A 17735-nucleotide genomic window follows, 5' to 3' on the forward strand; every position below is an offset into this window, starting at 1 on the left:
AAAACGCGCGGCAGCACGCGCGAAATGCTATTGATTGCGAGAAGTGACAATCGCCGGAGATTTTGCGCGGCGCGGCGCGAAACTGAATGCACCGAAGGCTACATCTGCCATGCCGTAGCTGTCTCTTCATTCAATAGAACCTCCATTGAAAGCAAAAGAACAGTCATCGTGTAGGAACAAAAGCGACCTCGTTTTTTTTTTCTTTCAATGTAGATTGACATAAAATATGGGAACAAAGAATATTTTTAGAGAAAGGAATTTTAGATATGCAATACAATTGTTTCTTTCTTGTGAATATTTAGAAATATCCTGTATCGATTTCAATAAGTTTTACATATGTAAATAACAAGAATAATTGGATACGTATATTGATAAAATATAGACAAAAATAAGAGACACGTATTTATAATTGCGTTCCCATGCGTTAAAAGATAAAGTACCCTTTTGAAAAAAATTAGTTATTTTTTTGTCATCAAAACTATAAAAAAATAGAAAATAATTTTTTATATAAAAATTTTTTAAATACTCGTTTTTCTGTCTTAACAATTAATTTTCACTTATATTTTATATATTGAAGATCGCGTTTACGGTCGAAATGTTAAAATTTAAATTTTTATTTGTCTATTAAAGATTGTTTATATTAACACGACCTAGCTTTGCTTCTTTAATCTTTTTCATAATTGTTTTAATTTTTAAATCTTAAGAGCACTGATTCGAATTCATTTATATATTTGTTGTTACAATTAAAAAATGTTTTTATCATTATTATGAAGTATTCTTAAAACCATTGAACTTCTATTTAAATATTTTTTTTTCTGTTTCTTACAATTTCCACGATATTCACTTCAGAAGAAAATAATCCCTTTTTTTAAGAGAAGATTTCACCTCTTTAATATATGAGAGAATGCATTTAAAAATAAGAAAATAGAGAAAATAAAAAAAATTTTTATTTTTATTGATACTTTAACATATATAAAGCTTATTAAAATCGAAGGAAAACTCGATTAATCTTTGATCATTCTTTGAAAATCAATGTTTTAGTATTTTAATTCTAACACTATTCAAAATTAAAACAACATTTTTAAATATTTAATAAAAGAAAACGAGAAATAAACATTCTAATATCTTAAAATAAAACACTTCTATGAACGTATTAACTCTATTAAACCATTTTTTAAGTTTAACTATTACTGATAGTAATGCGTCGTTGATTTATTGTTAATGTTCAGCAATGTGATTCGACTTATTTTGTGTATAAAAGAAAATTGTCCTAACTATTTAATGATATCAAAACGTAGAGAAAGTCGACTTTCTATATTTAAAAAATAAAATAACTTGTAAGAAAGTATACAATATATCTTCCATGTTTGACGTTGTATTTTTATCTTTTAGGAATCGCCGAACGTAGGATTGTCTGTTATTACACGAATTGGTCGGTGTATCGACCCGGCACAGCGAAATTCTCTCCTCAAAACATAAATCCATATCTTTGCACTCACCTGATCTATGCTTTCGGAGGTTTCACGAAAGAAAACGCGCTGAAACCGTTCGACAAGTATCAAGACATCGAGAAAGGTAGCATAAATGTGATGTTTACTATAAGACCTGTTAAACTTCATTTCCAGTTTATCGTGAAATGCAATCTTATAAACGATTATAATTAATTATCTATTTACCGGAGATATTCGTATCGATAGCGATTATAATGAACAATTAACTGTTGATCGCCGATTAAAATGGATTTATCAGTATATCATAAATTGATTACTTTTAACTCATTTGTTCCAAGGAAATTGAAGAGTAAATGTCAAATGTTTCTCAAGTGTTAAAAATGTAATTTTTAATCACGACGCGAAAATTATTTCTGTACGATTGCATCTATTATATTATATTTAAATATAAGCAGCGCTGCTTAAATTTAATTTAGAGTACTTTGCTGTTTAGTGTCTCAGGTTATTTAATGCGCTGCATTGATAAACTCCGAACGCATCATCTTTGATGACTTAGCCGATATTTAACTTTCACTCTTCAATAAACACGCTTGCTCGACAGGCGGATACGCGAAATTTACGGGTTTGAAGACCTACAATAAGAACTTGAAGACGATGCTGGCGATCGGCGGCTGGAACGAGGGCTCCAGCAGATTTTCACCGATGGTGGCCGATCCCGCGAGGCGGCGGGAGTTCGTCAAGAACGCCGTCAAGTTCCTCAGGCAGAATCATTTCGACGGCCTCGATCTCGACTGGGAGTATCCGGCTTTTAGAGACGGCGGAAAGCCGCGAGATAAGGACAATTACGCCAACTTGGTGCAGGTAGTGTCTCAATCGTTTCTTATCATCGTGAAAAGGATATGAAATTTCTTAGCGAAAAAAAGAAACGTCGAAGATTCGCAGAGATAAAAACGTGTATAAATGCAGAATGACTAAAAAAGAATCGATTGCAATCCTATGTACTTGAACCGAAGAGCGAGTGAATTGCGAAAGATTAATTAAAGTAAATAATTAATTGCAAATTGACAGGAACTTCGCGAGGAGTTCGAGCGTGAGTCCTCGAAGACCGGAAGACCGAGATTGTTGCTGTCGATGGCGATGCCCGCCGGCGTTGAGTACATTGACAAGGGTTACGACGTACCCAGACTGAACGAATACTTGGATTTCATCAATCTACTCTCTTACGATTATCACTCGGCGTACGAGCCTGCTGTCAATCATCATTCGCCGTTGTATCCTCTGGAGGAAGACAACGAGTACAATTACGACGCGGAATTGACTATCGTGAGAGTTTGCTCCTACGAACAAAATCTTATAATTATCGCTTGAATAGATAGATTAGACAATTAGTAACGCGCCCTCATTTGTGTCTAACAGGATTATACAATCAATTATTTGCTGGAGAAAGGTGCGTCCGCGGATAAGGTCGTTCTTGGAATACCAACGTACGGTCGGTCGTACACGTTGTTCAACCAAGATGCAACTGAACTCGGATCGCCAGCGGATGGTCCGGGCACCGAAGGAGAGGCCACTCGAGAGAAAGGCTACCTTGCCTATTATGAGGTAAACTTTATCACGCATACGTATACACGCGTACAAAGCTGCTTTTATATTGTACGTTATATAACGCGAGGTTAACGTAGTAATACATAGAATTTATAAAAGCATGTAAAGAAATTATATATGCATTCAAATTTATAAGCACATATTTTACTTACAACTTTTGAAGCGACTATCGTTGAAATTATAAAAGATGGACAAAATTTTTTAAATAAAAGTTAAATAAAAAGTTTCAAAAATATTTTAATAATATTTTACAATAATAAATTTATTTTATAACAATGATGAAATTTTTTTACCGAGAAAAATTTTTTTCAATTTTTATTTAAAAAGTTCTGTCATCTATTACTACGAAATATTCTTAAAACCATTCAACTTTCATTAAAAAGTGTTTTTCCATCCTTTATAATTTCGACAATGTTCGTTTTAAAAAAAGTCAACTTTTTCAAAGGGATGTTTGATTTCTTTAATGTACAAGAAAGCATAAAGAAGATACGAATCTCTTGTTTCTGTAAATATATTTTAACATATTTAAAGTTTAATAAAATCAAAGGGAGACACTCGATTGGTTTTTCCTTCTTAGAAAGAAATCATAATTAAAAATTTTGAACGTTTGATTTTTAAGATTTGCGAAAGTATAGCGGAATCCGATGAGTGGGTGGTCGTTCAGCCAAATCCCAAATCTATGGGACCATACGCCTTCAAGGGCAATCAATGGGTAGGATACGATGATGAGGACATAGTGAAATTGAAAGCTCACTACGTAAACGAAAAAAAATTGGGAGGCATTATGTTTTGGTCAATAGACAACGACGATTTTCGTGGCAAATGCAGCGGCCGACCATATCCATTGATCGAAGCTGCCAAAGAAACATTGCTTACAGATAATAGGTAACAATTGTTAAATTGAAAAGTGATTAAACATACAATATGATAATAAATATCAGCAAATTATCAGAAAAATTTTTCTAAGCTATAATATACATTATTATTATTATTATTAGCGTATTGACACTATATTATCGTTATCATTAATAATTTTGTTTCATTTTAATACTTAAACAAAACGTTAAATTTTAATTAATTTTAATTTAAAAAAACGTTAATTAATTTTAATTAATAAATGGTACAATAAAATAAAAATTATTTTAATACAATGTTGAAATAAAATTTTTAAAACGCCTAATTCTTTTATTTCTATTAATAATTTAGCAACGTTAAAGTAGAAATAATGATTATTATTATTAACATAGCAGGAATACCATCGACAAGATAAAATCAGCAGACAGTCGAAAAAAGATTCGCACTCAAAGTACTCAGAGCAACATTCGTAAGTCGAGTACAAGCAGCCGAAGAAGTAGCACTACATCGGCTCCGATTACAAGCAAACGTGTATCTTCTTCAAGACCAAAATATCGTATCAATCCACAAGCGAGTAAGGAGGAACAGGATGATCGGGAGGTATCGAGGAGATCGTACGATCCGTCATCCAACGATGACGCAGAGACTCGAAATACCGTAAGAGTCACAGAAAAAACTGAGCCACCGAAAAATCGAAACAGGAGTAAAACGCAAAGCGGTACTACCGATAGCACCCGTAGCACCCGTAGAAAGCAGTCCAGACGAAAGGGACAAAGTAAGACTGGCGAGAACGAGGAATCCTTGAGCAACAAGCTAACAACCCCCGAGCCACCAACGACACCCGATCCAGGAACCGGTAAGTTTCTATGAAAAGTACGGGACAAAATTGTTTAATAGAAAAGTCAAAATGCGTTAATTTGATGTTGATCAAATTATGATTAAAAAATAATGTAAATTTGCGTGTTATAACATTTTTCTACAACCCCCTGATTTCCCTGTATATTTTAAGACTTTAAATGCGAGGACGAAGGTTTCTTCCCACATCCTCGAGATTGCAAGAAGTATTTCTGGTGTCTTGATAGTGGTCCGAGTGGACTTGGCGTAGTTGCACATCAGTTCACCTGTCCTTCAGGTAATTTTATTAAAAATAATTTGAATCATCTTTTCAAATATTAATGTTGAATCGTTCAACTTTATGAAAGAAGAAAAAAGTATTGAAAAAAATCGACACAAATTAGAAATTTAAATAAATAAAAACAGTTAACAATAAATTTAAAAAATTTGACTTTTTAATCAGTTATATTATTTCCATTTATCGTTAAATCTGTCCCTAAAATAAAAATGTTTTATTTGCTCGCCGTGTGTCCTAGCATCTTTTAAATTTTCACAGGTTTGGTATTCAATAAGGCCGCCGATTCTTGTGACTATCCACGTAACGTAATTTGTCCTAAGGCATTGAAAGCATCGCTCGCCTCGACCACCAGATCGCCCATTACGGCTGCGACAAGTCGAACGACTTATTTGCATAGTACAACGACTGCAAAGACGGAATCGAAGGAGTACGATTCGGAAGAAGATTATGAAGAACTCGAGGAAAGCAAAGAAGAAGAAGAAGAAGAAGAAGAGGAAGAAGAGGAAGAGGAAGAAGAGGAAGTAAAGGAAGAACCAAAAACTACTACCACAGCGAAACCACTTGTGTATAAAACACTTACCAGAAATAGACCAAGTACGACCACTACTACGACTACTACCACTTCGAAACCAAGTGAACCGGAGAGAATCATCGACAATGAAGACGAAGAAGATCCGAAAGTTATCAAAGAACTCATCGATCTTATCAAAAAAGCTGGTAAGTTTGCTACATATGCAATTAAAATATATTTTCTAATGTTAATCCTTTTTAATACAACTGTTCTGCAATTACCATTATAATTTTTGTAATTTTAATACTTTTTTATATTAGTTTTTTTTATAAAGTTTCCATATATACATATATATTATTTTTTCTAATACGGCATTTCTTCTTAGAAATTTTTTAAAATATATTTTATAATATTTTAAAATATATTTTATAAATAATTTTGCAATTTTTTAAATTTTAGGTGGAATAGAAGAGTTGGAAAAGCAATTGCTATTTCAAGAAAAGAATTCGGACACCAAATCGGGCAGTGAAAGCATTACACCAGCTACAATTAGTCGCAGTTTATACGAGCGTGTATTAATTCGCCAGGCGAACAAACTCGGTAATCAGCGACCTATATTATCGTCCTCAGAAATCAGTTATGTGAACGGGCCAGGAAGAGCACAGTTCGAAGGCTTGGACGATATCCCCGAAGTGAAGAGTCTCAGGCGATCGCAGAAACCTCAATACGTCACTATTGAGAGATCCAAGTCAGTCGTCTCTTTCTTTTATTAGCAAAAAAATATACAATTTCACCTTCTCCATATTGATCATATTTATTAAGTTCGATTAACTTTCATCATGATTCAACATATATCTTTTTTGCTAAACTTTAAGTTTGAACAGATGCAAAGATTAAACTGAAGTTAAAATTAATAGTTTTTTTTTTATTGTAAAAATATTTTGTTTCTTGTACTTTTTAGTAATGATTTTAATATTGATTAGATCGGTTACGAAAGATTCTCCCTCGGACGACGAAGATATCGTTGAGATCGAGGAAGATGATAATACTGACGTAGCTACTTCTGAGGAGAAAAACGTCAGTAATCCGTTAGATGATAGCTCGTCCACACAACGAGTGACACCAAGTTACGTAAATATTCGACGAACGCGACTCTCCACCACGACGTCTAGGTAATTAACAGTAATTAAATGTAATTTTATCTCGCATTTCTCACGATATAAAATTTTTAGAACCGAGAATGATGTGGAACAGAAGGAAGTAGAAATCGTGGAACAAAGACCGACTCGTAGACGACGACCATTCGTTTCTTCGAGGTAAATATATTTTGATTACTGTATTTTGTTCTATTAAAAATCTATTAAAAACGATTAATATTGAATAACTTTTTTGTTGATTTTTTTTTTAGACAAGATAATGAAGCAAACTCTGAAACGTCTAAATCTTTTCGAACTCGTGATTCAAGTTTCAGGTATAAAAGAAAAAACTTGCAAATATGTAATAATATAATTACATGATATCTAAGTATATGGTATATGTGCGTTATCTTATTACTTTTATATGACTTGTATCTCTTTATTATATCAGGAAATCAGAGAAGAGAGACGAAGTAAAAAATACGGATCAATCAGCAGAGAAAGACGATGAATCAACAGCCAAATCTAGGTTTCTATATATAATATACATTTTTATTATACATTTCTACATCATTATGCATTTCACGTTCTTACTTAATTTTTCAGGTATACCAACGTACAAAGGTTCAGAAGTACTACTTTGAAAACTGAAGAGAATTTGTCTAGCTTAGCACCCTTACCAGAAGTCACCAGCGTGACTACTTCACCGAAACTAGAAGAGCATTCAGAAGTACCCAAGACAACAGCTGGTACAACCATTTCGTCCACGACACCTGCGACCACTTCGACTTCCACCGAGGTCATTACCGTGATCAGCGTTGAACCGCCGGAAAACTCATCTAGTGTCAGTCCTAAAGCGGACATCAGCTCCACTACTGACGCAGTGAAACTGGTAGAAGATTCAGCGACGGAGATCCTGTTGACAACATTGCCGGCAACTAGCAGCAGCTCAAGTCAGTCGACGACGACTACAACGGCTACGTTGGCGAGCAGATCGACAATTGCCGCGGTATCACAACCGCGACCGTTCGGTTTCCCCAGACGAAGAATCGGTACATCAGAAACAACGACAACGGCGACAACTCCATTAAGCAGGTTCAAGGTGAGTATTACGTCGCGAAATCCGACGCGTCCGTCCAACACGGAGCGAGTTCGATTAAGGACAAGACCAGCCAACCGAGTTACTGAAGAGAAATCGGTGGAGCAAGTGGACAATCTACGCGCAGAGACTTCCACGTCTAGAAGCAAGGACTTTAGCAGATCGCGCAATAGGGGATCCAATAGGTATACTCCACCAACGTCAAGATCAAAAACACAAGATGTTTCCCCGAACTCCGTCCCAGGTTCCAGGTATAAAGAAAGAGGTAGAACGACAGCTTCGACGACCGTTAGCACAGTCACCAGCGATGGAATCAGAAAGAGATATCGAAGACCTAGTAGAATCAACAACACAGAATCTATCAAAGTCAACGAATTAGATGACAGCCCAATAGTCAGAATAACGCAAAACAGTTCTAGGAGAAACTTATTGTTACGATCGCGATCTGAAAACAGTGACAAAGAAAACGATAGGATAACAAATATCAGGGTCTTTAAAAAGCCGACTGTTAATCGTGAACTGTATGACAGGACGAAGTACACGAGAAAGAGGAACAACGTAGAAGAGCCGGTGCAAAAAGAGAACGATGAACCGAACCACGAACACATCGCATCTATAACACAAGAGGCTCCCACAACAGACACTTTTGCGGAAACCGACAAGATTGAAAGAAACGATTTGCTGAACAGCGTCGATCAATCAACTACCATAGTTGATTCAATCGTTGAATCGAACACTATTCAACCAATCTACACCGTAAAATCGATCGCGCAAATTGGAGTGACAACTGTATCTAGTAACAAAATAGATTATACGAACGACCGACCTGAAGACGCTGTCGCCACGACGACTACTCACATCGAGGCTTACGAATTTAATCCCGATTTGGTGACGATTCTTTCTACCGAACGCGCCATTGACGTTGCGGAAGAAACATCAGAAACGCCAAGAAAACGGAAGATAATCCTAAGAAGAAGACCAATATCATCGAGCACAGCTGCCAACACTATTGAAACAGAAGAAGGAGAAAAACCAAGAGTATCTCGCAGATGGAAAGTGATAAAACGTAAACGTCCGCATCAAGATACTTCGTCGACATCAGTTGAAGTTTTCCTTGAGGAAGAAGAAAGTTCAAGTATTTTTGAAAAATCAACGACTCCTATGGGAAACGAAGATATTCAAAAATCAACGGCTACTATCAATCAGGCAGAGATTACACCAATAAGCAAAAATACTGAAGAATCAACAATCGCTACCGCTCTAACTGGATTTACGAAAGAAATGGAAGATTCAACTCTAACCATTACAGAAACTACTTTGTCCGCCGATTACAACGCTGGCATTTCCACAAAGGTTACTTTGGAGATTCCAGCGACTGAAACCACGACGATATCAGGCGAAGAAGCTAAAAATATTCGCACCTCTCCTATATCGACGACTAATACAGATGCCGATGAGAATCGTCAGTCAACGATTAAAATGAATACTGAAGTTACAACAATGGAATCAACATTAGCGACAGCCACAATTTATAACACTGAAAGCAACGTGTTTCAACAAGAGACGTTGGTACCGTCTACCGAGGAAGAGAATTTATCCACTACTCGCGCGCAAATAACAACGTTGTCCATATCGGACTCAGATTCAACCATCACTGGCACACAAGCTAGTACCATACCATTCACGACGGAATCAGATTCATTATCAGCCGCAAAATCAATCCTAGATTTGAGATACGCACGTAAGAAATTTATTCGCAAAAGTTCTGCTCAATCTTCAGAGAACGCGACCAACCGATACCCTCTGTCATCGTCAACGGAAAATAGCAATCACGAGATTCTCTCAAGACGCAGGAACAATTTTTTCATTCGACGTTATCCGGTTTCTTCTAGCACTGCCAGTACACTTCGCGATGATCTTAAGTATCAGGAGGAGAAAGAAGAAGAAAAAGAAGAAGATACAGAAGAAAAATCCCGTAATTTGGCTAAACAGGACACTACAGAAGATACGACTCTGAGCAGCAAATCGATTTCAACGAATACTTTTTCAGATGACTCTGCAGAATTTTGGAAACATTATACTACAGCTTCGTTAAGAAGCCAAATAAATTATCCTTCGGTTCGTGTCGAGGATGTTGACGATCGTAAAGCCGCAGAATTCGCAAAAGATAATACATCAACATCAGTTGCTACTCGCGCGCCCGGGATTCGGCCACGGTACAAGGTTCCTGTGATCTTGAAGAGACCATTCGATCCCGAAGAGGCTTTATCACCTAGACGATATTCTCTGTTAGACTCTGCATCTGAAGAATCCGAAGAGACATCAGAAACAAAAGAAACAAAGCTGAAGGAATCTCTACGGCAGCCACGAACGCGCTATAAGATTCGTGATCGGGCTAATGTTAAGATCGAGAAGGAAACTACACAGCCAGAATTTACAAGCACCTGGCAATATTTCAGAACGCGTTCATATCCAAAACGTCCGTCATTGACTAACACGGAAGAAACGGTTACGGAAACCCTAATACCGGCAAAAAAATTTGATTACACCGCGGATGCCTTCCACCGAAAGCAGCAGTCATTAAGGACAACGACGCCGAGGAGCAATGATCTTTTCGATTCGCAAAATCTGATTGATCCATATTATTTGCGTACCACGGTAAAGCCATCCATCACTAGGTTAGTGACTTCGGTAACAGAATCCGGTACTACGGAGCGACAAAAGATTCTTATCAAGACCAAATATTCATCGCTGACGTCGACCACGTGGATACCAGCAGATCAGTTGCCCTTAACGACCCCATTATCAGTCTCGGTGACTGGAGTTGACGAATCTGCTAACGAAGTTCGTCACGGTATTGAGCGGTCCACCTTGCCAATCGAGAGCGAGTTTAATAATCGTTACGATAATCGATTCACTACAGAGTCTCACGAGTCTTCGACTATCGAGATTGAGTCAGTGTTCAACAACCTGATCGCCGGCAAGGGCTCCGCGAAGTAGTAGTATGCAAATGTTATTAATCATCGACGTAGTTAACGTCGATAATGTATATAGGTGCAGCCATTAAGTAATTAAGAAGCCAATCGTGATCGCCGATTTGTCGGGGAGAACGTTAAAGAGTTAGTAGCTGTTTAAACGTCACTAATGTATATAGCATTTAACGAGTTTAATTATATTTAAGATTGTTCTATAAAATGGACGTTAAACAAATTCGACTACGTAAATCAAAAGGAACGACAAAGACTCGCTATATCTCACGATGACCGATGACCGAATAATCGTCTTCACGCTTCATCCTCACATCATCAATAATGACGAATCATAACGAGCACTCTCTTCATCCGCTTACTCAGAGGAATCCTTGACCGAAACCTCTGATAACTTTCTTGATGATGTACTTCTACTTACCACAAATACAATCATCATTAAACTCTACTGATGACCCAGGATGACTCCTTATCATCCTAATTAACGCAGCAAGCAAGACACGTTCGCGGCGCTTCAATAGATAACTAGAGAGTCCCCCTCTTCATGTTCCTTCTTTTCTCTTCCAAAACTGGCGCAGCTCACGCACGGACAGAAAGACAGAAAGAAGGAGACTGCAAAGAAACAAACTATGGAGGGAAAGGGAAAAGAGAAAGAGAGAGGTCCCTGGGGATCTCCGCATTAAAGTGCGCTGCATTGTTCTGATTTTCAGGTCGCCGATTCGGAAGCTATCAGGCTGCCGACCCTGAAGGAATTGATCGGCTATCCGACGACTGACTACGACGATCGTACCCCCACGACGTTGTCGTCCGTACTCTTGCACTTGCTGCGTAACGACGTGGACAACGACATTAGCCGGCAGAACGTCGAGGAGTCGTTGAAAGGAACAGACGAGTTGGAAGAAAGCGAAAAAGAGTTTGGCCAGTCATCGAGAAATGTGATCGAAGAGACCGGTGACTTGTGGTTGCAACAAGCTTCAAAGAACAAAGCAAAATCTCGGGCTCCAAGAAAGGAATACGTCACAAACTTTGATGAACGAGTTTCAGTCACAAACACAGTCGAAGGAGACGAGAACAAACAAAAGATATCTACGACCTCAATCTATTTAAAGCCGACAACAATGCGCGGCATTCCTCTCGCCAGTCTTATTCCCAACCCAATAATCCGTGGATTTTACGTCACCAAGAGCGAGAACGATGTATCATCTTCGAAATTGATAGATAGTTCTACGCTATTTCACACGACGATCGACATTCCTATTGAACAGCAGACAGAAAGTACTTTAATTTCCGACATTTCTACTGGTGAAACCGTCACTGTCACTCATCGTGAAACCGTCACTGTCACTCATCGTGATGCGACTGAACCAGAATTCGATGTAAACGATGTCGTTAATGATAACGACATTCATATTAATAAAGAAAAATATTCCACGCCTAGTTCGTCAGAGATTTTCTCGAAAGATTCTGATAACACTGAGAATATATCGAATCATGAAAAACCTAACTTAGTTACAATTCTTGTCAACAGACAAACGTCCAAAAAAGAAAAATTGATGTCTAACTTCGATCATAATACACCTCTTTCCAACGCTCGTGTCGAAACTTCAACAACGCCAACAAGACGAAGAATTGCTCTAACTATAAGCAAGTATAACGAAGCTACCACTCCATTGTGGTCGGGCAGACGTATAGTGGCAAAGAGAAGACACAGGACCACCGTCTCGCCAATCAAGGACGCCATAAGACAAATTGAGAGTGATTCAATTTACCCTGCGACAAACATCCTAAGAAATACTTCGCTAACAACTAAGTCCGCTTCGACATTGACTTCAAGAAGACGTAAACTTCCCACGACTTCGACGACACCTCTGAACGTGCCCGATTCCACAGCATCTCTTGATATTTTGAATATTCACAATGATTTCATAATAAATTCAAAAGACACAAAAATCGAAAACTCGGAAAATTATGCAACTGTAAAAGCCACGGTAACCTCGATGAACTCGGTAATCGCAGCAACACCTTCGATCTCAAAAATCATTCCGACGACAAATGATCCCATTACTGCTAACGTTCCAACTTTTTCAAATGATCATACAACCATGACGGTACCTGCAGTTGCAAATGCGCCTATTACGATACCATCGATGATAGCAGTTTCAAAAGCACCCATAGTTGCAACTGATGCTACAATCAATACATCCGCAACAATAAATGATGGAGTTGAAACTACTCTGAATTATTTCGTAACTGATAATCAAGCAATCAAGAATACAAACGAAATTCTATCTGATTCTGCAATTACGATCGTACCAAGCATTAAAACTGAAATTACTACCGAAAATGTAAATTCCGTAGTTTCAGAGACAACTGTAACTGATCCTGCGATTACAATTGAACTTGCAAATACTGAAGTCGAAAGTACATTCACGACAAATTATTCTACAATCACGATACCAGTAACTGTTAGTACGCAGGAAATTGCAATTGATTCTGCAAACGTAACTACAGTTACAAATGCTGATATTGGGATTACTTCTATAATTGCAAATGATTCTACAGTCGCAATTCCAACAACGGTAAATACGTATAATGTTAAAACTGATGGAGCTGCTAATGATGGAGTTGAAACATCTTCCACGATAGAAAATTATCCCACATTCACTACTACAGCAATTAAAAATACTACAACAATTCCCATTCCTACAACTGCTTCACCACTAAAAACGATTATTTCTTCTTCAACCATGGACATGCAACATGTACGTGCTACTACATCTATGACAACGAGTAATCTCTCAAATGAAAATACTGTAACTGAAAACATAACAACTACGACTATGCCTCTTAACATAATTATTCCAACAATTACTGATTTAAATATAATTACACTATCTGCAAATACGAGCATTTCTTCTACTTCAACAACTAGCGAGATTCCGCCAACTACGATTCAATTTAGAACTAATTCTGTGACTTCATCCAAAGCTCTTATTACAAGTGCAGTCATAAATTCAACGAGTTTAGCTGCTCCCACAACTTTAACAACCGAATCTTCTACGATACATCATACAGATCTAAATAATATTGATAACAATTCTGAGATATTAACTGTCACCGCAACTGCAGAATCTACTCAAACTACTAACATTCCTACGACATTCGAAAACCCTGAAATATTTACCTCCACAGCGACCGCATTTTCAGAGCCTCTTTATAATACAAATTTTGAAACATCAGTTGTAACAACTGCATTGTCGACTCAAGAGGACGAAAGTTCCTCGACATCAATAGTTCATACTCAAACTCCTTCAACCTTCCTTTCGACTGCAACATCGATTACTAACAAAGCGACTGTAGCTTTAGAAAAATCTACAACTTCCGCGACGCTCTCTACGACTTCCGGCGAATCAATTGCAACAAATTCCATAATCCAAACAATTACAAACACTTATAAACCAGATTTCGTACGAACGATAAGCGAAGAGTCGATAACGCCAGAACAAAAGACAGATTTCAAAGAAGTTATAAAAACACAAATTCGAACTAAAAATCGAACAAGCATTAACAAGTCGAGTTCTACACAAACTGTGAGTGATTCTACAACTCCAGAGATGAAGATAGTGTCTGAAGAAGCTATTTCAAAAGCTACAGAAAGCCGAAAACACAATCAAACGACTTCAAAACCCGATACAATCAATTATCACTCCAGTCAAAAAACCGCCAGACGTCGCGTTTTAAATCGAACAAACAATTGGCTTGGAAGTCCTCTAACGTTGCAAAGAACTAACCAATATCCTCAACATCGGGCTACGTTATATCGCGGACGATCACAAAGGCCTTCTACTTTTACTTCGTCTTCAAAAACGATTGAGAATAATCGTAGAAGAAGAATCAATCAGAAGAGAATCAGAATTAACTCCGAAGCGTTCAATAGCACTACTAGACTCGATCAAGATATTGATATTCAGAATACTACTAAAGATAATATTTATCGAGTGGAAAATGGAAGAAGAATGAAAATTGTATCGAAGAAAATTAAGGAAAGAGTCGAGAAAGAACCAACTACCACTTTACCTATAATAGAAACAACTTTAGTTCAGACTACTGTTGCTGAGAATAAAATGCTTCAAATTCATCATGAAAACGGAAATATTGAAGAAAAACGGAAGGATGTATCAAAAAAAATAAAACAATCTCAAGAAAGCTTTACAATGAAAGAATCCAGTATCGATTATAGTTCTACTAATGAGAGTCTTCCAAATAATAGTCAAAGTAATCTTTATGTATCCGAGGATTCTTCTAAATTAGAAAAACCGAAAGAGTTAATAAATGTTATATTGAAAGATGATATTAGATCTAAATCTGAGGAAAAGAATCCAATTGAAGAAACAAGTGTAGATTCTGATTCTATTAATACAAATCTTCAAGACAACTTTTCTTATACAAATAAGAATCTCTCTGACAGAAGAAATGTAGGAAGAAGAGCGAGAGTTGTATTGAAAAGTGTCAAGCCTAAACCTGAGGAAAAAAATTCCATAAATGAAGAAACAAATGCGGATCCTGATTTTGCGTATTCTATCAATAAAAATCATCAAAATAATACAAATAATTTTAACATAAATCAGAATTTTTCCAATGGAAAAGAAACAAGAAGAAGAATGAGAGTTATGAAGAAAGTTAAATCTAAATCCGAAGAAGAGGGAACAACGACTGAAGAAGTCAGTACAGAATATAATTCAAATGAAAGTCTTGAAGGCACTTTTTCAAATAATTTTTACAGCGATAGGAATTTTCTCTCTGAACATGGAACCAAAAGAAAAATGAGAGTTGTATTAAAGAGCGTCAAACCTAAGTCTGAGGAAAAGAATTCAACAGTTGAAAAAACACCTATAGATTCTACTTCTACTAATAAAAGTCTTCAAGATACTTTTTCAAATAATTTTCAGAGTGGTAAAAATCTTTCCATCGAACATGGAACTAAAAGAAGAATGAGAGTTGTATTAAAAAACGTCAAACCTAAACTTGTGAAAGAAAATTCAACAGTTGAAGAAACGAGTGTAGATCCCAATTCTATCAATCAAAATCTTCAAAACACTTTTTCTAATCATTTTCACAGAGGTAAAGTTGTTCCTCTCAAACATGGAAGTAGAAGAAGAATGAGAGTTGTATTGAAGAGCGTCAAACCCAAATCCGAAAAAAAAAATTCAACAGTTAAGGAAACAAATGTAGATTCTGAAACTACCGATGAAGATCTTCTAGATAGTTTTTCAAATAACTTCCACACGAATAAAAATCTTTCCAATGAAAAGGAGACACGAAAAGGAATGGAAGTTGTATTGAAAAGCGTTAAATCTCAGTCCAAAGAAATGGACTCAGTAGCTGAAGAAACAAATGCAGATTCTAACTTTATCAGAAAGGATATTCAAGTACTTCACGCGTTCAAGTTTTTACACTTTTCAAATAATCTTAATGTGAGTGATAATCTTCCCGTCAAGAAAAAGATAATAAAGTATTCTAAATCCGAGGAAGAGGAAACGATGACCAAACGGCCGGAAGACATAGTGCCGCAGATCACGAGGACGTCTGTTCCGGTCGAGGAGGACACTGAACAACCCTCGCTCGAGGTCAGTGCAGCTTTAAGTCGAAGACCCAATTTTGCTTTGATAACATATATTGTACTTCCTTGATCGATTGCATGTTGCCTTAACCAAAACAAAAACAAAAAAAAAACAAAAAAAAGAAATGCTGCAAAAGACTAATGAGGAATCCTAGTAGAACTGGTTTATTACTACAAATACCATCGCCTCTTCTTGACGCTAACTAAAAGATCTCTTGAAGCATGATCGGCATGATTCCCTCATAAATGCAGAGGGATCGTAAAAACGTTATCAGCTTAACGTCTTAGCTTAAAAAAAAAATCGCCTGATTGAAGATGTTCCTTGCTCAACATATAATCTTCTCTTCTGAATCTGCTTCTGGTGCCGATTGGTATACCTATCAAAAAAACTTCAGAAATAAATGCAAAACCGCAGTGTCATGGAGATTACTTCAACTGCTTAAAATAACCATTCGTTCGATTGTTGATTATAATCGTCATATTTCTTGACGTCTAATCAAAACATAATCTATCATTCAATATGATATTACACGATACGAGCGATTAATACGGATGGAATCAATTGTAATCGATCATAACTAAGGGACTTCTTTTGAATGCCTGTTGACAAGTTCTCTTCATAATCGCCTCTCGCTGGATCTAACTAAAATACTTTTCGTGAAACAAAACTGGAAACTACATTATCATCCTTTATGCTGCTACGTCATCATCATATTTTAAGATACATTGCTCGCCTACGAAGAAGCTCTTTTTTTCTCTGATTATTAAAAACTGCTTACTCCGGGATAAAAGTCGGAACATCAATTTGGAAACTTGATCTTTCTCTGAGTGAACATTCTGGAATGCGAAAGGATCAAGGAATATCTTCATTTGCTGCTACTGCTCCCTGGCATTATAAATTAACAAATCTCTTTCCGTCCGAAAGACGTCTCTATGTGCGTTTCTGCGAGTTTATTTTATCTTCTGATATATTACCTTCAACGTCTGTTAACGCTTAAATCAATAATTAATATTTAATATAACATGTAGAATGTCTCAAACAATACAACAATCCAAAACAATTTAGAGCCTAAAAGATGTTTAAAAAATTAAGCGATCCTTTAGGCATGACTAAAACATAAAAAAAAAAAAGTTTATATGTCTAAAAGATGACTAAAAAATGTAAAGATTGAAAAGTGTTTTGGTTAAGACACATAAAAAACGTTTAAAAGATATAATATATTGTATTAATAAATGAGATAAAATCTTTTAAATAAAAAAAAAAAAAATCTAAAGGAGAAATTTTTGTGAGACGTTTTAAAGATCTTCCAGATGTTTGTGTTGTCTGAGATATTAATTT

At 36.5% G+C, this 17735-nt stretch overlaps 2 protein-coding genes across 3 annotated transcripts in view; one reads left to right on the forward strand and one right to left on the reverse strand.

Moving 5' to 3' along the window:
- The window catches only part of LOC105201236 (mucin-5AC), a 47427-nt gene that overhangs the window by 26202 nt on the left and 3490 nt on the right, over positions 1–17735 (forward strand). Inside the window, exons 3-17 of one of the 2 annotated variants that reach the window (XM_039449328.1) lie at positions 1393–1575; positions 2053–2312; positions 2520–2774; positions 2868–3053; positions 3676–3941; positions 4304–4767; positions 4921–5043; positions 5302–5760; positions 6014–6302; positions 6538–6726; positions 6787–6870; positions 6963–7025; positions 7142–7219; positions 7297–7792; positions 11487–16403. In XM_039449328.1, the coding sequence (XP_039305262.1) occupies positions 1393–1575; positions 2053–2312; positions 2520–2774; positions 2868–3053; positions 3676–3941; positions 4304–4767; positions 4921–5043; positions 5302–5760; positions 6014–6302; positions 6538–6726; positions 6787–6870; positions 6963–7025; positions 7142–7219; positions 7297–7792; positions 11487–16403 (8312 nt within the window). The remainder of the gene's footprint in view (positions 1–1392; positions 1576–2052; positions 2313–2519; positions 2775–2867; positions 3054–3675; positions 3942–4303; positions 4768–4920; positions 5044–5301; positions 5761–6013; positions 6303–6537; positions 6727–6786; positions 6871–6962; positions 7026–7141; positions 7220–7296; positions 7793–11486; positions 16404–17735) is intronic. The other variant, XM_039449333.1, reaches the window with a different exon arrangement.
- The window catches only part of LOC105201176 (alpha-actinin, sarcomeric), a 41884-nt gene continuing 38307 nt past the window's right edge, over positions 14159–17735 (reverse strand). Inside the window, exon 15 of the mRNA XM_039449355.1 lies at positions 14159–14169. The gene's annotated coding sequence lies outside the window, so the exon portion shown is untranslated. The remainder of the gene's footprint in view (positions 14170–17735) is intronic.

This window comes from Solenopsis invicta, chromosome 1, assembly GCF_016802725.1.
Source record: "Solenopsis invicta isolate M01_SB chromosome 1, UNIL_Sinv_3.0, whole genome shotgun sequence".
Classification (NCBI taxonomy): Eukaryota; Metazoa; Arthropoda; class Insecta; order Hymenoptera; family Formicidae; genus Solenopsis; species Solenopsis invicta.